Source organism: Hyla sarda, chromosome 1, assembly GCF_029499605.1.
Source record: "Hyla sarda isolate aHylSar1 chromosome 1, aHylSar1.hap1, whole genome shotgun sequence".
NCBI classification, from domain to species: domain Eukaryota; kingdom Metazoa; phylum Chordata; class Amphibia; order Anura; family Hylidae; genus Hyla; species Hyla sarda.
In genome coordinates this window covers 19,701,485-19,724,908 of record NC_079189.1, presented here as the reverse complement: position 1 = coordinate 19,724,908, position 23,424 = coordinate 19,701,485, and the positions used below count along the sequence as shown (strand labels likewise).

The following is a 23,424-nucleotide window of genomic DNA, read 5'->3' as shown; positions in this document are numbered from 1 at the left end:
ATGACAAAGGACAGCCCTGCCAAGTACCATTACAAATGTTATAGAGGGATGATAACTGAAAATTGATTCTGATCTGCTTCTAGGGCTGAAAATATAAAGTCCTAATACAAGTCTCAGCAGGGCACCTAAAACTATTTGTGATAGGGTAGCCTCTAAGAACCCCCCCAGCGTACCTAATCAAAGGCCTTTTTCACATCAAGCAATAATAGAAAGAGAGAATATGTTGACGGGCATAATTCATAGTCGAATAGACATGGAGTGTACACAAGCCTCTCCTTGTGGGATGAAGCCAACTTGATCAGGATGGACCAGGGACCTCATGAAGGCCGACAGTCTATTTATTTTTTTTTTTTTTGGGGGGGGGGGGGGGAATGCACAAAAAAGAAAATAAGTAGAAACTTAGTCTTAGGTGATTACCTTTAATCTCCTTCTCTAATAAATACTTTTCTTTCTTATTAATAGAGGGTTCTTCTTCCCCTCTCCACTTGTAAATTTGTTTTTTTTACTCTCCTACAAAATCCAGAAGTTTTGTCATTGGTTTCTTCTTAATTGACTAGCAAATTTGGTTACTATTGTATACTATGAAAATGATTTAACTTTTGGGATGTTTATGAGCCATTTTATTATAGACATTTTGGGGAGTTATACTGTAGGTGGTAAAAATCCATCTACTCAGACTTATTGGTGTCTTAGAATCCTTTACTCTGGAGCAGAGGATCACTGAAGAGAACAACCCCGCTCTGATAACACAAATATATTTACATAGTTCCCCATTCATTATTATATAATACATTACCCTTGAAGCAGCAAATAAGTTTCCTATGGGTGCTTCATACTATGAAGGGGATTTTAGTTGGACCATTGTTTAATGTTTTCACTTTTATATAATACATTTGTACATAAAATGTTAAATAAGAAAATTTACATTCAATTCATACCTATCTATTTACTTATACTTAGATCCCTAAAGGTCGGTGCAGTGAGTCCTGTCTGCCAGGAACCCGAAAAGTTCTCAGAGAAGGATATTACATCTGTTGCTATGACTGTATTCCATGTCCAGAAGGGGAATTTACAATACATTCAGGTAGATATATTATTATTAAAAAATGTTTCCCTTAGTGCTATAAAAGCAGAACTATAGGCAGGAAGCACTTAACTCAGCACATATAGGGTGTTAAAGTTTAGTTTAAAGTTTCTCATCAGGTCACATTACTGTAGTGGGATATGAAAAAGAAAAAACAAAAAAGTTGCACACCTAGTGCCGATCATCAAAGATGGAAAACCAGGAAAAAGGTGAGATGGATGGCACCTTACCTAGATATGTTATGCTAAATACATAACATCTGAATTCACATTCATGTAGTAAGAGAATGCGGCCACCTGGTCCCTCCTGTGTTCGGAAGCTTGATCACCAGCAGAAATTGCAGTCAAAAGCAGAACAGTAGAGTATATTGAACCAAGGAAAAAACGGGACTTCACTCAAAGCGCTGAACTGACAGGATCCAAATTCATGAAAATGGAGTTTTATTAGTAGAAGGATGCTACACATACAATAAGGTATTTCTAGCCAGGACAGGGCTCTTCATCAGGCAGGTAGTGGCATGATCAAATTGTATGCTAAGAACCTCAATTTTTCTATAGCAGTATTATAATTTAATATAGTCATCTTTAGTAGTTAAAACTGTCAAGTCCCATATTCCAACTGCAATAACCATTAACCCCTTCATGACCCAGCTAGTTTTGGCCGTTATGATCCAGCCCATTTTTTCAAATCTTACATGTGTCTCTTTATGTGGTAATAACTTTGGAATGCTTTTACTGAGCAATGCACTTTTGAGATTGTTTTTTCGTGACTTATTGCACTTTATATGTTACGCCGAGCGCTCCAGGTCCCCGCTCCTCCCCGGAGCGCTCGCAGCGTTTTCCTGTTCGCAGCGCCCCGGTCAGACCCGAGCGCTGCGATAATGTCCCTAGCAGGGATGCGATCCGCGATGCGGGACGCGCCCACTCGCGGTTCGCATCCCAGCCCGCTTACCAGACTCGTTCCACGTCTGTACTGTCCCGGCGCGCGCGGCCCCGCTCCCTAGGGCACACGCGCGCCGGCTCTCTGCGATTTAAAGGGCCAGTGCGCCGCTGATTGGCGCCTGGTTCTAATTAGTGTATTCACCTGTGCACTTCCCTATATAACCTCACTTCCCCTTCCCTTCCTTGCCGGATCTTGTTGCCATTGTGCCAGTGAAAGCGTTCTTTGTATGTCCCAAGCCAGTGTTCCAGACCTCTTGCCGTTGCCCCTGACTACGACCCTTGCTGCCTGCCCTGACCTTCTGCTACGTCCGACCTTGCTCTTGCCTAATCCCTTGTACCGCGCCTATCTCAGCAGTCAGAGAGGTTGAGCCGTTACCGGTGGATATGACCTGGTTGCTACCGCCGCTGCAAGACCATCCCGCTTTGCGGCGGGCTCTGGTGAATACCAGTAGCAACTTAGAACCGGTCCACCGGTACGGTCCACGCCAATCCCTCTCTGACACAGAGGATCCACCTCCAGCCTGCCGAATCCTGACATTATATTAGTAGTACATTTTTGTTGATAAATTCAGCGTTTTTTGTGAAAAACTCAAAAATATCGTGAAAAATTTGCATTTTTCTAGATTGTAAACTATCTACGTGTAAGAGAAATTGTTATGCAAAATAAATGTAGTTAGTTATTCACATCTACAATATGTCTTCTTTATGTTTGCATAATTTTTTATACATTCTTTTACTTTTTTAGGGCATTAGAAGGCTTATAATACTATGAGCATTTTTTTCACATTTTCATGGTAATTTCATAATAACTTTTTTTTAGTGACCACTTCAATTATGAAGTGGATTTGAGGAGCCTGTATGCTAGAAACCCCCCAAAAATCACCCCATTTAAAAAACTTAACCCTTCAAAGCATTCACAATGACACTTACAAAGTTTATTAACCCTTTAAGCAAAGTATAAATAATAAAGAATAAAGCAAAGTAAAGGGGCATTTTTTAATTAAAAATTTTCTTTTGCATTTTTCTTGTTTCAACAATTTTTTGTTTGGTGATATGGAAGGTATTAAAAAAAAAAACTCAAATGTTTATGTATTACCCCAATTCTAAAGATTTTAGAAATATCTCATATGTCGTTCTAGTGTGCTCCCTGACTCACACACAGGCCTAAGACATGATGCAGCACACATTGGATTCTGACACCTCCTTTTTCTTAGGATATTTAGCAGTGCCCACCATGGTACAAGTACAGTGGAAAAACCCCACAAGTTACCCCATTTTGGAAACTACACCCCTCAGAGAATTCATTTAGGGGGGTAATGAACATTTTGACCCCACAGGTGACTGAGGATAGTTTTTAACATTAGGCCATGAAAATAAAATTTGTCATTTTTATGCCCAAATGGCACATTTAGCACAAGTTGGCTCATTTTCACAAGGAATAAGGGAATAATAGCACCCCAAATTTTATTACCCAACTTCTCCTGAACATGGCGGTACCCCATATGTGGTCAAACCACTTTTTGGGCACACAGCAGGGCACAAAAGGAATGCAGCGCCTTTTGGCATTTTGGATGCAGATTTTGCAGAATGTGTTTTCTCACATCAGCTGTATGCTCACTGTGGTACCAGTACAGTTGAAAACCACAACAATTAACCCAATTTTGGAAATTACACCCCTCAGAGAATTCATTTAGGGGGTAGTGAGCATTTTGACCCCACAGGGGATTGAGGACAGTTTTTAACATTAGGCCATGAAAATAATATTTTTAATTTTTACGCACAAATTGCACATTTAGCACAAGTTGGCTCATTTTCCCAAGGAACGCAGGAATAACAGCACCCCAAACTTTGTTACTCAACTTCTCCTGAACATGACAGTACCCCATTTTCAGTATGTTATCTTCTGACTGGGCAGACGGCAGGGCTCAGGAAAGAGATAGCACCAAGCCCAAGTTCAGGTCTACTGTGGTCACATTTATTGCATTGTGCTTTTATTGCAGAGGTTTAGAGGTGTAAACATTGTGGAAACAGCAGAGAAATTACCCCATTTTAAAATCTACACCCTTCAAGGAATTCATTAAAGGGGGTATTGAGCATTTTGATCCAACAGAGGTTTTCCAAAAGCTAATGCTCTTAGGGATTGTGCAAAAGGAAAATTTTGATTGCGTCACAGATATGCCATTTAAGTTCCAAATACGTTGTGCTTAGCTTACACAGATTTTGCTGGAATGGTTTTGGGGTACAATGAAAAAATATGCAGCATAGTGTCCTGCAGGTTTTGCTGGAATGGTTTTGGGGTAAAATGAAAAAAATTGTGGCATACTGTACCACAGATTTTTGTGGAATGGTTTTAGGGTAAAATGAGAAAATTTGCGGCATATTGTACCGCAGATTTTGCTGGAATGGTTTTGGGGTAAACTCTTTAAAAATTAAGGCATAACAGTCCCACTATTCATCAGGCATCATGGGCACATGGGAACAGTCTGGTATGATGTCTAAAAAACCTGGACCTTTCTGATAATTGGGCAATGTTAAGTGGACCTGCCTGACTCTCTACCATGCATTTCCTCACTCTATCAGGCATTTTTAAGCTGTAAATTGCCCGGTGTCTGAAGGGATCATCACTTCTTCAACTTCAAGTCCATCATAAAGTATGGGCTTTCCCTGAAGGAGTGTAGATCCCTCAAAATTTCCAAAAGCAACAACTGGTTAGAAGCAAATGAATCATCAAGAAGAATTCTAGTTAGACAAATCGAGATCCGGACAAGCAATATTAAGGTAGACACAGGTAGATGAGCGCACACAATGGAGCAGTATATTGACTGACATTTCATGGGTCTCCTGTGCACTGTTTTATATAAAACTGGAAAACCACACATGATACTAGAGCAACAGGTTCCAGCAGGAAGTAACATCAGGGAGTACTGACCAGACTATGAGGCTGATCCAGCAAATAAACCCAGGAGGAGAGAATGATAACTACATTTCTTTTTATCCATAGATAGTGAAAATTGCCAGAAATGTCCTGAAGATGAATGGCCAAATGAGGGAAGAAACACTTGTGTTGTGAGGTATTATGAGTTTCTCTCATATGAATCTGATGTTGTTTCTTCAGTCTTCTCCATCATCTCCATATTATTTATTCTTATAACTGTATTTATAATCAGAATATTCACTTTATTCTGGAAATCTCCCATTGTCAGAGCCAATAACCGGAACCTAAGCTTCATTCTCCTGACCGCTCTCATGTTCAGCTTACTCTGTGTGTTTCTATTCATCGGTCGTCCAGTGGATATAACCTGCATGCTGAGACAAATCTTCTTTGGGATCTTCTTCACAGTAGCCGTGTCTTCTGTCCTGGCCAAGACCATCATAGTCTGCATAGCATTCAAGGCCACCAGACCAGACAGCTCCTGGAGAAAGTGTGTGGGGGTTAAGCTTCCTTATTCTGTAGTGTTGGTCTGTTCATCTCTTCAGATCCTGAATGCAGTTATCTGGTTGTCATTGTCTCCTCCATATCAAGAACTTAACCTGGATTATCCTGGGAAGATCATCATTCAGTGTAATGAAGGGTCTGTCTTGGCCTTTTACCTCATGTTGGGTTATATGGGGTTTCTGGCAGCTGTGAGTTTTGTTCTAGCTTTCATGGTGAGGACATTACCTGATATCTATAATGAAGCCAAGTACATCACCTTCAGCATGCTGGTGTTCTGCAGTGTCTGGATCGCTGCCATCCCGGCCTATCTGAGCAGTACAGGGAAACACATGGTCACTGTAGAGATATTTGCCATATTGGCCTCAGGGGGAGGAATATTGATCTGCATGTTTCTACCTAAATGTTACAATATCCTGATGGAGCCTGAAGTGATCAGTAAAGGACCCTTGTCCCAGAGATGTGTTATGTAAATTATTCTCTGAGCTGAATTTGTATATTTTGAGGAATTATCTGGAAACATATAAAGCCCATATATTATTCTGCAAATAATCTGTTCTTTTGTCATCTCTTGTTCTAATGATAACATTTCTATTTTAAAGATATACTGTAGTAAAGATTAACATGTTAGTGTCAATGTAACGTAATGTTCTGTTTTAAGGTACATTTTTACAGTTTAAAGGGGTACTCCGCTCCCTAGCATCCGGAACATTTAGTTCTGAATGCTGGGTGCGGACTTCCACAGTTGTCCTGCCCCCTCCTGATGTCATGCCCTGCCCCCTCAATGCAAGTCTATGGGAATCACGCCCCCTCCCATAGACAAGGGGGCGGGGTGACCACGGAAGCTGCACCCAGCATTCAGAACTAAGTTTTCCAGATGCTGGGGAGCGGAGTACCCCTTTAATGTTTCTGTAGATCACACACCTAGTAGGAATACTATTACTACTAGTGATATCTACATTGAAGTGAAGACTTCTCATATGATTCCCAAAAAACATCTGAGAAAAATTGGACATAATTCTTGGATATTTTCATGGATTTGCAGTTATCATAAGGATAGATATCAGAGGGTTGTTGGTTTTTTGTTCTAGATCCTTTTCTTTTTAACCCCTTAAGGACCCATCATGTACCGGTACGTCATGAGTCTGCTCCCGTTCTATAACGCGGGGCCACGGCGTGGCCCCGCATCACAGCGGGTCGAGCCCGGCCTCTAACAATGGCCGGGACCCATGGCTAATAGTGCGCAGCACTGATCGCGGTGCCACGCTATTAAACCTTTAGACGCGGCGTTCAAAGTTGATCGCCACGTCTAAAGTGAAAGTAAAACAATGCCGTTTAGCTCAGGGAGCTGTTCGGGATAGCCGCAGCGAAATTGCGGCATCCCATACAGCTTACATGACAGCCGGAGGATCCCTACCTGCCTCCATGCTGTCCGATCACCGAATGACTGCTCAGTGCCTGAGATCCAGGCATGAGCAGTCATGCGGTAGAATCATCGATCAGTGGTTTCCTATGAGAAACCACTGATCAATGTAAAAGTTCAGTGTGTGCAGTGTTATAGGTCCCTATGGGAGCTATAACATTGCAAAAAAGGTCCAAAAAAAGTGAATAAAGATCATTTAGCACCTTCCCTAATAAAAGTTAGAATCACCCCCCTTTTCCCATAAAAAAAAAAACTGTGTAAATAAAAATAAACATATGTGGTATCGCCACGGTCAATGCCGTATGCGCAAAAAAAAATTCCAAAGTCCCAAATAGTGCATTTTTGGTCACTTTTTTTTATCATGAAAAAATTTATAAAAAGTAATCAAAAAGTCCGATCAATACAAAATGGTACCACTAAAAACTTCAGATCACGGCGCAGAAAAAGAGCCCTCATATCGCCCTGTACGCAGAAAAATAAAAAAGTTATAAGAGTCAGAATATGACAATTTTAAACGTATACATTTTCCTGCATGTAGTTATGATTTTTTCCAGAAGTACGACAAAATCAAACCTATATAAGTAGAGTATCATTTTTATCTTTTTTTTTTTTTTTTTAAACTTAGAATTTTATTGAGATTTTCATATTGAAGATACATATGCAATTCACAATGCTTGTAAGTATTATAGTAATTGTATAGAAATGTACAATCATGGTAAGTAAAATATTACCCTATTGCGGGCAAAAACTTTAAGGTAGAACATACCAGATAGGATAGAAAACAACAGCTAACATAAGAAGGAAAGAGAAGGAAAAAGAAGGCTCCACGGAGTTATCTGGGTATAAGTGGGAGTATAAGAAAGGACATATTTGGTATCATGCAAAGAAGTCTAAAGCTGGACGGTATTATATTTACTTCGCCTCCAAACATCCCATCTGTACAAGAAGTGTGTCACTCTAAGGATTCTGCTATTTTATATTCATACCAACAGTTGTTATTGACACCTCTAATTATTTCTTTGATAGACGGTATCTTAGGTGAGTTCCAGTTTTGTGCAATTTTCTGTCTTACCACTAATAATGTATGAAGAATCACTGTTCTCTGGTGGTGAGAATATACATTAATGTCTATATTAAGAATGGCTAAATAATGAGTCAATATGATCGGGAAACCACATATATGCGATAAAAATCTACCTATCTTCCTCCATAATTGTGTAATAACTGGGCATTGCCACCAGATATGAGACAGGGAACCCTCCCCATTACATCTCCAACAACAATCAGGAACGTCAGAAAATTTAGATACTCTCTGAGGTGTCAAATACCAACGATATAAAAGTTTCTTAGAGTTCTCTAGATGAGTTATACATTTAGAAAGTGACGGAACCACATAATGGGCTTGGCACCATTGTTGGTCGGAGAATGTAGTTCCCAGTTCTTCTTCCCACTTTAGTTTATGCATATCTGGTGTAGTGGTGTAGGAATCAAGCAAAATAGAGTAGCAATAGGAAATTCCTTTTTTAGGGAAGGATGGAGAGTTTAACCATTTATCTATCAGGGATGATGGGGTATCATTTGGGGGGTTTACAGAAGTTAATAAATGTCTGATTTGGAGGAACTTATAAAAATCCTTGTTATTAAGATTATATTTTTCCCTAAGATAGTCAAAAGACACAAATGCATCCTCAGACCAAAAGTCCGAAAGTGCTGTCAAGCCCTTCCCCATCCACAACGAGATATTTAAATCAGCAATAGTCGTTTCTAATATTGAGCTATGCAATGGGAAGAATTTGGTGGTGAATAGTTGTTTAGGAAGAACAAATGTGCGCCACATGTGTATAATGGCGGCAATAGTGGGATGGGAACATCTTGGATTGTGATTAAAAAAATGTGCTGCTGTGAGAATATTCTTAATCGTGTTTCTTCCCAAGACTACTGACTCTATATGTACCCAATGTTTGGAAGTGTCGCCAAGCCAGAGGCTACGGAGTTGATCTAAAATTACTGATCTGTAATATTGGAGTACAGATGGACACCCTATTCCCCCTTTGCGAAGAGGTTGATATAAGGTTTCTGCTTTTACTCTGGGGGGTTTATTACACCAAATATATTTCATTAAAATTGTTTGGATATTTTTTAAGTATGATATTGGGAGTAAAATAGGCACGTTTCGAAAAACATATATCTTTGAAAGGATCATCATTTTTATAGCCGCCAAGCGTCCCAGCCATGATATACCCGCTGTTTTTAGATGTGAGACTGTTTTGTTAATGTCTTTCAATAGTGGGACATAATTATCATTAAAGAGCTGTGATGTAGGGTAGGAAAGTTTAATTCCAAGGTACTGTAAAGAAGATGCGGACCAACTAAATGGAAATCTAGATTGAAGAGTATTAACTTGTTTAGTAGGGATGCCCAAATTTAAAATTAGAGATTTAGTTTCATTTATTTTGTAGTAGGAGACATTTTTGAATTCCTCAAGTATTCTACATATAGAGGAGAGAGACTTTTCGGGATCAGAGCAAACAACAATCACGTCGTCCGCAAATAGGCCTATACGGTGTTCTCTATCCCCTATTTTTAAGCCTGAAATATCGGGATCCCTTCTTATTTTTTCCGCTAAAGGTTCCATTATCATGGCAAATATCAAGGGGGAGAGGGGGCAACCCTGTCTTGTTCCATTCGATATGGAGAATTTCTGTGAAAGGAATCCAGACGTGTACACTGATGCCTCGGGAGAAGAATATAACGCAGCGATACCAGTATGGATTTGGCCTATCAATCCAAATTTGGTTAGGACAGACCCCAGAAATCCCCAGTGGACCCTATCGAACGCCTTCTCTGCGTCAAGAGACAACAGCAAAGAAGGCCGGCCGCTTGTCTCCGCTGCATATATCAGATCAATAAATCTGCGTGTCCCATCTACTGTTTGTCTATTTTTAACAAAGCCAACTTGATCGTTATTAATCAAATTGGGGAGGATTTCGTTAAGTCTGTTCGCTAAGATTTTAGAATACAGTTTCAGGTCGTTGTTAAGTAGGGATATCGGCCTAAAATTTTCAGGTTTATCTGGGGATTTGCCAGGTTTTGGTAGTGTTACTATTAATGCTTTTAACATCTCAGAAGGGATCTTACCACTACTAAATATGTGGTTGAAAGTTTGGAGTAAATGAGGGGATAAGATATGTGCAAATTTTTGGTAGTATTCTCCAGTGAAGCCATCAGGTCCAGGGGACTTGTATGGCCTAAGGGATGAGATAGCCGAAGTAACTTCTTCAAGCGTAATAGGTTGATTTAGAATTGCTAAATCGTCGGTATCCACTGAAGGCAGGGGCAAAGAGGACAAATATGACTGGATAATGCGGTCAGCAGGTTGAGGGGTGAAGGGATCTGTTTTTAAATTGTAAAGATTTTTGTAATATTCTGCAAATGTATCTGCGATTTTTTGAGGATTAATAATTTTTTCCTTGTGAATATTGTAAAGGAAAGGTATTTTTGATTTAGCCGCAATATTTCTGAATTTATTCGCTAACATCTTGCCTGCTCTATTGCCCTGCCAATAAAATTTAGTTTTAGTCTTTTTGAGTAAGTAGTCGAATTTATAATGTAAGACTTGGTACAATTGAAAGCGAAGGGATTTAAGTTTAGTTAAGAGGCTGGGTTCGTTAGTTTGTTTATGTAAATCCTCCGTACTTTTAATGTCTTGTATTCGTTTTTGTGTTTTGTGAAGTCTATCTTTCCTGATGGTAGCTGCCAATCTAATAAGCGTCCCCCTTACAACAGCTTTGTGTGCGCACCAATTTGTGAGCACATTTGTATCATTGGGGTCGTTCATTGTGAAAAATTCATTCAAGTCTTTTTCTATAGTTAGCTTGTGGTTTGGATCATTGAGGAGAGAATTATTTAAACGCCAGGGGGAATATGACGGCGAGTTAAATTGTTCCTTAACAGTAATAGATACTGGGGCGTGATCGGACCAACTAATTATACCTATCTCCGCAGATACCACCTTCTGGAGTAACCACTTATCTGAAATAATAAGGTCTATTCTAGAGTATACCTTATGAGGGTGAGAAAAAAAGGTATAGTCCCTGTCATTAGCGTTAAGGACTCTCCATGCGTCATACAGATCCTCTTTAAATAAGGTGTTATACGTCGTGGTATTTTTTGCAGTGCGCTTCGAGCTGGATTTATCTATCGTGGGAGACATCACCTGATTAAAGTCACCAACCAATAAGATCGCTCCATATTTGTGTTGATTGACAACCTTTATGACATGTGTAAGAAATTTCCCTTGTTTTTTGTTAGGGGCGTATAATGTAACTAAAGTGAATTTCTCATTATTTATAATACAATTTAGAAGTATATACCTGTTATAAATATCATATATTACCTTGATTAATTGAAACGCTACAGTATTTTTTACAGCAATTAATACCCCTTTCTTTTTAGTTTTGTTAGGAGTACAAAATATAAAAGGAAACCTTTTCTTTTTAAGTCTCACAGTCTCGGACTCAAGCAAATGCGTTTCTTGTGCGCATATAATGTCGCACTTTAAACGAGAGCATTCGTTCAAAAATAACGATCTTTTGAAAGGGCTATTTAATCCCTTAACATTTAAAGTAGAGATTTTAATCACCATCTAAGTATTGCATGAGAATTTGGTTGAGCCGATCACTTACCCAAGTCCGAGACCCAGTAATCCCTTTTCGGTGCGCTACAGAAGAGAAAAAAAAGATGTCCGTGGAGCCACATATAAAGAAAGTAGTGGGGAAAAACAAAAGGAGTAAAACAGAAGAACAATTAAACATTATAAACATTTGTTCAAAGTGAACACGCCTGTTACCTATCGTAAAAAACAGGATAGGCTTGAGGGTAGGAGACTGTCAATAAGACAGAATGTAGTTAGTGAGTAAAACCAACTAGTAATGTACTATAAAGAGAGATCTCTAAGGACCTAACCCGATGGCACAAAACACACTGTGTCTCAGATAATAAACAAAATGATACCTAAGGATACATTAATGTAAAACTATAGCATTCAATAGAATAACAGAGTAGAGCAGGCCCTAAACGTAAGTGTCTATAACATTAAGTGACCATGTGAGTGTTCAAGTCGGAGACTCATCCCTAGGTCCGGAGCCTGAAGAGTGGGAAGGTGAATGGGAAGTAGGTTGAGCGTCCATAACAGATGAGGAGCCTATTTTTTTCCATTCCGGACGGATAGTATTTGCTTTCCTTTTTGGAGGGGTTCTTTCTTTAGCAGGAATGGAGTCAGGGAACCATTTTTCTATGAGTTGAAGAGCCTGTTCAGGGGTTCTCAGTTCATGTGCAGATCCATTTCTGGAAACCAGAAGTTTAACCGGGAAGCCCCAGCGGTACATAATTCCGTGTTCCCTGAGGATAGATGTTGATGTGGAAAATGCTTTCCTTCTTTTCAATGTAGTTGCAGATAAATCAGCAAATAGAGTTATTTGGGAGAAACGCTCTGGTAATATGGGTGGTTTTTTAGCCTTGCGCAGTATTTCTTTGAAATGGTAAAAATGAAGTTGTGCAAGAATGTCTCTTGGGATCGTAGTAGGTAAGTGAGAAGGCTTAGGGATTCTATGGGCCCTGTCAATAATCATGTCTCTCTGATCTGCGTCAGGAACTAAAATAGTGAAGTAGTCAAGCAGAAATTCCTTGATGTCTGAAGGTTGAATGGATTCGGGAATGCCACGAAAGCGAATATTGTTTCGCCGCGATCTGTCTTCTAGATCAGCTAGTTTAAGTTTAACAGTAAACATATCTTCATTCAACTCATTTTGGTCATCCACTAGAGCGTTGTGGGCTTCTGTGAATTCTCCCATTTTATTTTCAAGGTGATTCGTTCTTTCTCCTATATCTTTAACTTCTGATGTAAGGGCGCTTAATGATGTCATGAAGTCTTTTTGGAGGTTTTCTCTGAACTCTTGGAATAGAGATCTCATGGCATTTTCCATGTTAGGTGGGAGGCTGGGAGCCTCTAGGTGCTTTTGTGATGCCATTGGTGATGGATTTATTAGGTGAGGTAAAGAGTTGGGTGAAGATGAGGTATCTTTGACTGGAGGTGAAGTATGAGAGGCACTAGTAGTTGCAGGTACAGTTTTAGTTGCGCCTGTTTTGGGTGAATAGAATTTAGTTAGTTTGGCAGAAGACGTTTTTCTCCCACGCCTAGCAGGCATAACTTGACAAAGGGCAGCCTGTTGGAACAAGTCTTGTGTAGGTATCAGGTGAGTTAACAGAGGAATTCTGTATTGACTGAAACTGCAATAGATATTATTTGTTGAACACTAGCACCATCTAGGCGTGAGTTAGAGCAATTGCACTTCTTTTTATGTAGTGTAGACTATATTCCAATATTTCTTATCAATGTAGAGAGAAGAGAGTCACAAAGGAGTGATGTAAAATATAGGCAATTCAGGTATGGTAAGTAGCTATCTTGGGTGAGAATAAAGTCTCTTTAGGCAGAGTGGTCCTCCTTTTATAGCAGAGATGATACAGTAATTAGGAACAATGCAGGTGAAATGCCTTAGTGCAGATCCAACTTTCAATTAATATTCAGCCAGTTCTGTGAATGCAAACTGTGCTTGCTCCATAGTACAATAAGTTGTAGACCCGTATTCAGAGTTGCTGAGGAGTTGTATGGGCAGTGAGGGGCAGGCAGAAGATGGCGGCCTGCCACTCTGTCGCAGTAAAGCACAGCTCTCACGTTTTGTATTCCAGTGGTGTGGTGTAGTAGGTTTATGCAATTGACCTCACCACTAGAATTCCCCCCAGCTCGCTTGGTCCAGGTTACATATATTGGGGGCTAATAAGCTACCCCCTGGGCTCTGAATCTAAGTCCAGGGTCAGTGAGGAGAGTGATGAGGGAGACAGCAGACAGCTGCAGTATGTAGCCGCTTAGTTATGGGGCCCTTCGTCCTCCCCTGTACCTGTGTTGCAGGCTCTCAGGTCCTCCGTGTCCCTCTTTGCAGCACGTCGGGAACCTCCGGTTTGTCACGAGAGACAGTAGATGGCTGTAGAAGCTAGTCAGTCTCTCGCTCCGGGTCCGTCCAGCGCAGGCAGGCAAAGCGCTCCCAGGGGAAAATGGCGCCCTCCCGCATCGCCGTTTCGGCCCCAAAACAGCTGTTTGGATCTGGCAAAATTATAAGAACCAGCCTCCAGGCAGTCCGGACCTCCTCAGGGTGCAGAATTCCTCAGGTTTGAACGTGTGGAGCCGATTTTAGCCGGTTTTTATCGGGTTATATGCAGGAGCTATTCACTCCTGCATCTTCTCTCCTCAGCAGTTGGCCACGCCCATATTTTTATCTTATGGACCTACAGAATAAAGATAAGGTGCCATTTTTACCGAAAAATTTACTGGCGTAAATGGCGTTTTTGTTTTTTTTTTCAATTTTGTCTCACAATTTTTTTTCGTTTCCCTGTAGATTTTTGGGTAAAATGACTGATGTCATTAAAAAGTAGAATTGGTGGCGCAAAAAATAAGCAATCATATGGATTTTTAGGTGAAAAATTGAAAGAGTTATGATTTTCTAAAGGGAAGGAGGAGAAAAGGAAAATGGAAAAACCCCAGGTCCTTAAGGGGTTAATATGTTTGTAAGTCTTTAACTGGTCAAAACAATGGAAACTGCAGTTTAATGTTTCCAAATGTAAGATAATACACCAGGCACTAGGGGAGAAGGAATCCTCTTTCTGAGCTTTATGTCAGCAGTTCTGTTAAAGACTGAAGACGAAAATGATTTAGGAGTAGTGATTTCTGATAATTTAACGATGTAGCCAGGTGGTGGGGAAAGGCCGTCAGATGCTTGGGTTCATAGCTATACATATAACAAAGAGCGAGAGGGTGACCCCGCTGTATAGAGATCTGATGGGAACACAACTGGAAAACCTAATCTGGTTCTGGATGCCTCCGCCACAAAAAGATATACAGAGACCCCCCGACCTACGATGGCCCCGACATACGATCATTTCAAGATACGATGGCCTCTCAGAGGCCATCGCATGTTGAAGGATACTTTTGTATGTCGGGGCCATCTCATAAACGGCTATCCGACAGCGCAGACTGCTTCAGCTGCCACCAGATAGCCGTTTACGGTGCCCCGTGTGGTCCGCTGACGATCACTTACCTGTCCTCGGGGCTCTGGCACGTCCTCTTCGGGATCCCTGCATCGTCGGTCCTCTCTTCCAACGTCATCACGTCGCTGCACACGCCGTCCCGTCATACAATAGGAGCGTCGTGTGTAACGTCATGATGGCAGCGACGGAGAGTGAGGATACCGGGGAAGCAGAGGCTTTGCCGGAGCGTTGGGGACACCCCGGGGATGGGGCGACAGCAAGGGATGGCGACATCCAGGGCAGCGGTGACATGCGGTGACGGTCCGGAGCAGCTGGGACAGGTGAGTACAACCTTTAATACCAGTGGTCTTCAACCTGCGGACCTCCAGATGTTGCAAAAATACAACTCCCAGCATGCCCGGACAGCCGTTAGCTGTCCGGGCATGCTGGGTGTTGTAGTTTTGCAACATCTGGAGGTCCGCAGATTGTAGACAAACGATGGTCCATTTGGAACGGATTACCATCGTATGTTGAGGGACCACTGTAGAAAAAATAGGATTGGTCTAAAGACAGGCTAAAAAAAACGGTGGAAGGTCTTCAGCATAGAACTTATCAGGAAAAACCTAACGATTAAAATCTTTACATATGCTAAAGGGTTAAATAAGTTTGAGAAGGAAGAGGAGCAGAATCTAAGGTTAGTGGAAAATCATCTTCCTGAAAGAGCAGAAGGATCTTGGAACAAAGACGTGGTTGGTAAATCCATAGTAAGTGAATGTAAACCTGCCCGGGATAAACATATATCTATCCTAAGATAAACATACAGGAGATAATATGAGGACGGAGGAGATGGAGCAGGAGGTGTTGTTGCTGACAATCTTCCATGTTTCTATGGTTACTATCACTATCACATCTACTGGTTATAGGGTTGCCACCTTTCCCTCAGAAAAATACCGGTCATGAGTGTGGCTATGTGGGGGTGGAGCTACAAAAGGGGAGGGGCCAGATTGCACAGGGGCTGAGGGATCAGGGGTTTAAGAAATGGCATGGGGGATGGGAGGGGGGTTTAAGAAATGGCATAGGGGATTGGAGGGATACAATATATATGTGGGGGGAATTTTCCTATATCGCACAAAAAATTTACATTTAGAGAATACCTACCAAAACCCAATTTATGCCAGCGGCGGCGGTAGTGGTGGTGCGCAACAGCAACGCTGGCTCTCTTTGATGACGAGTGACGTCCCCTGCGCAACGTCAGATAAACAGGCTAATCAGACAGTATCACACATGACAGGATTAGATACACAGGCTAATCAGACAATATCACACATGACAGATTTAGATGCATAGGCTCAGCAGATAGTATCCCACATGACAGGATTAGATACACAGGCTCAGCATACAGTATCACACATGGCAGGATTAGATACACAAGCTCAGCAGATAGTATCCCACATGACAGATGTGGATATACAGGCTCAGCAGACAGTATCACACATGACAGGATTAGATACACAGGCTCAGCAGACAGTATCGCATATGACAGGATTAGATACACAGGCTCAGCAGACAGTATCGCATATGACAGGATTAGATACAGAGCGCAGCAGATAGTTTCACACATTAAAACATTAAATCAGTGTTTCCCAACCAGGGTGCCTCCAGCTATTGCAAAACTACAACTCCCAGCATGCCCGGACAGCCAAAGGCTGTCTGGGCATGCTGGGAGTAATAGTTTTGCAACAGCTGGAGGCACCCTGGTTGGGAAACACTGCATTAAATACACAATTTTGCAGAGAGGTCTCACCAGTCTCTTGTCTTCACTTTCTCCTTTCCCTGGGCGGCTCCAGGTCCAGGAATGTCCGGGGTTGAGGAGGAATGGGGGGGCAATTATTTATCCCATGGGGCCACATGAGAAACTAAAAATATTGTGGAGGGCCGGGTAGTTTTTCCCCAGATCAGGCAGCATAGTTGTCCCCCAGATTAGGCAGCATAGTTGTCCCCCAGATTAGGCAGCATAGTTGTCCCCCAGATTAGGCAGCATAGTTGTCCCCCAGATTAGGAGCATAGTTGTCCCCCAGATTAGGCAGCATAGTTGTCCCCCAGATTAGGAGCATAGATGTCCCCCAGATTAGGCAGCATAGTTGTCCCCCAGATTAGGCAGCATAGTTGTCCCCCAGATTAGGCAGCATAGTTGTCCCCCAGATTAGGCAGCATAGTTGTCCCCCAGATTAGGCAGCATAGTTGTCCCCCAGATTAGGCAGCATAGTTGTCCCCCAGATTAGGCAGCATAGTTGTCCCCCAGATTAGGCAGCATAGTTGTCCCCCAGATTAGGCAGCATAGTTGTCCCCCAGATTAGGAGCATAGTTGTCCCCCAGATTAGGCAGCATAGATGTCCCCCAGATTAGGCAGCATAGATGTCCCCCAGATTAGGCAGCATAGTTGTCCCCCAGATTAGGCAGCATAGTTGTCCCCCAGATTAGGCAGCATAGTTGTCCCCCAGATTAGGCAGCATAGTTGTCCCCCAGATTAGGCAGCATAGTTGTCCCCCAGATTAGGCAGCATAGTTGTCCCCCAGATTAGGCAGCATAGATGTCCCCAGATTAGGCAGCATAGATGTCCCCCAGATTAGGCAGCATAGTTGTCCCTCAGATTAGGCAGCATAGTTGTCCCCCAGATTAGGCAGCATAGTTGTCCCCCAGATTAGGCAGCATAGTTGTCCCCCAGATTAGGCAGCATAGTTGTCCCCCAGATTAGGCAGCATAGTTGTCCCCCAGATTAGGCAGCATAGTTGTCCCCCAGATTAGGCAGCATAGTTGTCCCCCAGATTAGGAGCATAGTTGTCCCCCAGATTAGGAGCATAGTTGTCCCCCAGATTAGGCAGCATAGTTGTCCCCCAGATTAGGAGCATAGTTGTCCCCCAGATTAGGCAGCATAGTTGTCCCCCAGATTAGGCAGCATAGTTGTCCCCCAGATTAGGCAGCATAGTTGTCCCCCAGATTAGGCAGCATAGTTGTCCCCCAGATTAGGAGCATAGTTGTCCCCCAGATTAGGCAGCATAGTTGTCCCCCAGATTAGGCAGCATAGTTGTCCCCCAGATTAGGCAGCATAGTTGTCCCCCAGATTAGGCAGTTTACCCCCCCCCCCCACACACACACACACACATACACACACACATATATATACACAGACACATAGAGACACATACACATACACACACACATATATATATACACAGACACATATATACACAGACACTCACCCAGAGGGAGACAGGATACACGGCCTCTTCTCCTCTCCCCTCCCTGCTCTGCCTATGGAGGGTTGTAAGACTGCACGGGGCAGAGAGAAGGAGGGGGAGGGGGAGAGAGGAGACAGGAGGTCACGCCCCCTCCCCAGCACTGTACAATCTCTTCCTGTCATCGCACGGAGCTCTCCCTGTCACAGGCTGGTGGTGTCAGACCTGGGCATTGTACGGCCGGTCATGAAAGCAGTGCTGTTCTGGGGATGCTGCTCCGTCCGCCCCTGTCAGTGAATGAAAAATACCGGCCATTGCATGGCCAGTATTTTTCATCCAAACTTACCGGCACAGCCACGGAATGTAGATGAAAATGCCGGCTGTGCCGGTAAAATACCGGCAGGGTGGCAACCCTAACTGGTTATCACAGCTAAGTACGTTCTTCTGAATGTTCCACCATAGAAGAGGTTGTTGTCTCCTCAGAATGAGGACATTGGGGGCAGTGGTGTAGATATAGGGGCCACAGCTGCCTGTAGGGCCCCTCACCACAATAAGGCTGCCCCTCCTCCCTGTATGAGCGGAGCGCCCCCCAGAGGAAGGATCAGAACTGCCACATCAGGCTGTGTGTGAGGAGACTAGAGGAGCTCTGGGGATGTCATGTGATCAGTCACATGGGTGGGAGGAGTCTGACTGAACTGTCATCATAAGAAGGTAACATATTATTATACTGTATACTACACACCTCACTGTATACTACACACCTCACTGTATACTACACACCTCACTGTATACTACACACCTCACTGTATACTACACTTCACTGTATACTACACACCTCACTGTATACTACACACCTCACTGTATACTACACCCCTCACTGTATACTACACACCTCACTGTATACTACACTTCACTGTATACTACACCTCACTGTATACTACACCTCACTGTATACTACACACCTCACTGTATACTACACTTCACTGTATACTACACCTCACTGTATACTACACCTCACTGTATATTACACCTCACTGTATACTACACCTCACTATATACTACACACCTCACTGTATACTACACACCTCACTGTATACTACACCCCTCACTATATACTACACACCTCACTATATACTACACACCTCACTATATACTACACACCTCACTGTATACTACACCTCACTGTATGCTACACACCTCACTGTATACTACACACCTCACTATATACTATACACCTCACTATATACTACACACCTCACTGTATACTACACACACCTCACTGTATACTATACACACCTCACTGTATACTACACACACCTCACTGTATACTACACACACCTCACTGTATACTACACACACCTCACTGTATACTACACACCTCACTGTATACTACACACCTCACTGTATACTACACACCTCACTATATACTATACACCTCACTATATACTACACACCTCTGTATACTACACACCTCACTGTATACTACACACTTCACTATATACTACACCTCACTATATACTACACACCTCACTATATACTACACACCTCACTGTATACTACACACCTGACTGTATACTACTCACCTCACTATATACTACACACCACTGTATACTACACACCTCACTATATACTACACACCTCACTGTATACTACACACCTCACTGTATACTACACACACCTCACTGTATACTACATACCTCCCTGTATACTACACACCTCACTGTATACTACACACCTCACGGTATACTATACACCTCACTATATACTACACCTCACTGTATACTACACCTCACTGTATACTACACACCTCACTGTATACTACACCTCACTGTATACTACACCTCACTATATACTACACACCTCACTGTATACTACACACCTCACTGTATACTACACCTCACTATATACTACACACCTCACTATATACTACACACCTCACTGTATACTACACACCTCACTGTATACTACTCACCTCACTATATACTACACACCTCACTGTATACTACACACCTCACTGTATACTACACCTCACTATATACTACACACCTCACTATATACTACACACCTCACTGTATACTACACACCTCACTGTATACTACTCACCTCACTATATACTACACACCTCACTGTATACTACACACCTCACTGTATACTACACACCTCACTGTATACTACACACACCTCACTGTATACTACATACCTCCCTGTATACTACACACCTCACTGTATACTACACACCTCACTGTATACTATACACCTCACTATATACTACACCTCACTGTATACTACACCTCACTATATACTACACACCTCACTGTATACTACACACACCTCACTATATACTACATACCTCCCTGTATACTACACACCTCACTGTATACTACACACCTCACTGTATACTACACACACCTCACTGTATACTACATACCTCCCTGTATACTACACACCTCACTGTATACTACACACCTCACTGTATACTATACACCTCACTATATACTACACCTCACTGTATACTACACCTCACTATATACTACACCTCACTGTATACTACACCTCACTATATACTACACACCTCACTATATACTACACACACCTCACTATATACTACACACACCTCACTGTATACTACACACACCTCACTGTATACCACACACCTCACTGTATACTACTCACCTCACTGTATACTACACACCTCACTGTATACTACACACCTCACTATATACTACACACACCTCACTGTATACTACACACACCTCACTGTATACCACACACCTCACTGTATACTACTCACCTCACTGTATACTACACACCTCACTGTATACTACACCTCACTATATACTACACACCTCTCTATATACTACACACCTCACTGTATGCTACACACCTCACTGTATACTACACACCTCACTGTATGCTACACACCTCACTGTATACTACACACCTCACTATATACTACACACCTCACTGTATACTACACACCTCACTGTATACTACTCACACCTCACTGTATACTACACACACCTCACTGTATACTACACACACCTCACTGTATACTACACACCTCACTGTATGCTACACACCTCACTATATACTACACACCTCACTGTATACTGCACACACCTCACTGTATACTACACACACCTCACTGTATACTACACACACCTCACTGTATACTACACACACCTCACTGTATACTACACACCTCACTGTATACTACACACCTCACTATATACTACACACCTCACTGTATACTACACACATCACTGTATACTACACATCACTGTATACTACACACACCTCACTGTATACTACACACACCTCACTATATACTATACACCTCACTGTATACTACACACCTCACTGTATACTACACACCTCACTGTATACTACACCTCACTATATACTACACACCTCACTGTATACTACACACCTCACTGTATACTAAAACTCACTATATACTACACCTCACTGTATACTACACACCTCACTATATACTACACCTCACTATATACTACACACCTCACTATATACTACACACCTCACTGTATACTACACACCTCACTGTATACTACTCACCTCACTGTATACTACACACCTCACTGTATACTACACACCTCACTGTATACTACACCTCACTATATACTACACCTCACTGTATACTACACAACTCACTATATACTACACACCTTACTGTATACTATACACCTCACTATATAATACAAAGCATGTCCCGGGCATCAGGAGATGCAAGTTGCACATTTTGTCAGCCTGATCTGACACGGAGGCGGCGCTCTGGATGTATGGAGCGGGCTCCGACTCATGCCCGCTCCATACTAGTTTTGGCGCATCTGCGCCGTCCTCAGGAGGAATATGCGGTTTTGCAGCATATTCCTCCTGAGGACGGCGCAGATGCGCCGAAACTAGTAGAGGAGGCAAATTTCAGATTTTAATCAATTTCACAGATTCCATTTGTTTGGGTACTGCAGACCCATAAGACAGGAAACTACTGGATTGATCCCAGAATTTATTACCTATCTGGAACTGTGAAATTTGTGGTTTTAATCACTTGTCATCATTTTATATGATAATACAATAAAAGTTATATTTTATTTTGGGGGGTTCACCTTAAAGGGATTTGTGTCATGGGCTTAGGCCCCGGGTTTGTGTGATATACCATATGATCAGGAGACTATCGGGATTAGACAGACATAGTACCATGTGTAACTGAAATAACCTGACTGAGGACCTAGAAAGGGCTGACCATTATTTACAGTGTGTGCGCGCATAGCACATGCCCAAAATCTACTTAAACAACAAGCTACTTACTTACCGATACCTGGTCCTTACTCATGGTCCTTACCTGGTCCTTAAGACCGAGTGATGAACCAAATACCTTCCCTAGAAGTAGACAACTGCTTTACCTCTACCTGAAATTTAAGTGGCAAAATACACTTGAGTGGGTAGGTAAAATAAAGGCTTCCTTGACGACCTGGTGCCATCCTGACATACCTTAATTGATGAGTCATAGAATGAAACATATACTGGTATGAATTGGTTTAGTGTATTCTGGAGCAAAGAATTCTTACAATACTCGATAGTAACCGCGACATGACTTGTAAAACCATTGTACCCAACAAAGCGACAAGTCTTAACGCGACCATTATGCCTGTAGTCTTGACAGAACATAGAATGACCATACTTGCCCGTAGTTGTGACTAGACATTTATGTAATCATTGTGCCTGTAGTCATGGCAGGTCTACCGTATATATATATATATATATATATATATATATATATAGTGCCTGTAATCATGATTGAACTTTGCGTAACCATCATGCCTGTAGTCATGACAAGTCTGGCGTAACCGTCGCACCTGTAGTCGTGAGAGAACATTGCATAAACATCGTGCTTGTAGTCGTGATCGAACTTTGTAAGTCTCATACCCGTAATGATGATAGGTTGCCTAGATATTGTGTAACGTGCCTATTTACAGCAATCATATAGTGATAAGTCTATGCATGCGAAGCATGTGTATTTGGAACATATAACAGGTCTTGCGAGTGCACAAGAACATTGCCTGATGATGAGCAGCGCACCAAACTGACTACGGTGACAGCTTGAAAGGCGTGACAGGCCTAAAACGTGTGCAACCTACTAGTGATGATCTTCATGTGAGTCTGAAAACACAACCTGAGAACATGAAAAATGCGGACATACTACCGTAGCA

At 42.1% G+C, this 23,424-nt stretch overlaps 1 protein-coding gene across 7 annotated transcripts in view; it reads left to right on the top strand.

Moving 5' to 3' along the window:
• Nucleotides 1–5,995, top strand: part of LOC130319686 (vomeronasal type-2 receptor 26-like) — a 123,816-nt gene extending 117,821 nt beyond the window's left edge. For 6 of the 7 annotated variants that reach the window (XM_056553014.1, XM_056553013.1, XM_056553001.1 and 3 more), the window contains 2 exons: nt 961–1,084; nt 5,027–5,995. In XM_056553014.1, the coding sequence (XP_056408989.1) occupies nt 961–1,084; nt 5,027–5,931 (1,029 nt within the window). In that variant the 3' untranslated portion in view covers nt 5,932–5,995. The remainder of the gene's footprint in view (nt 1–960; nt 1,085–5,026) is intronic. The other variant, XM_056553022.1, reaches the window with a different exon arrangement.
• Nucleotides 5,996–23,424: the final 17,429 nt, after the last annotated feature.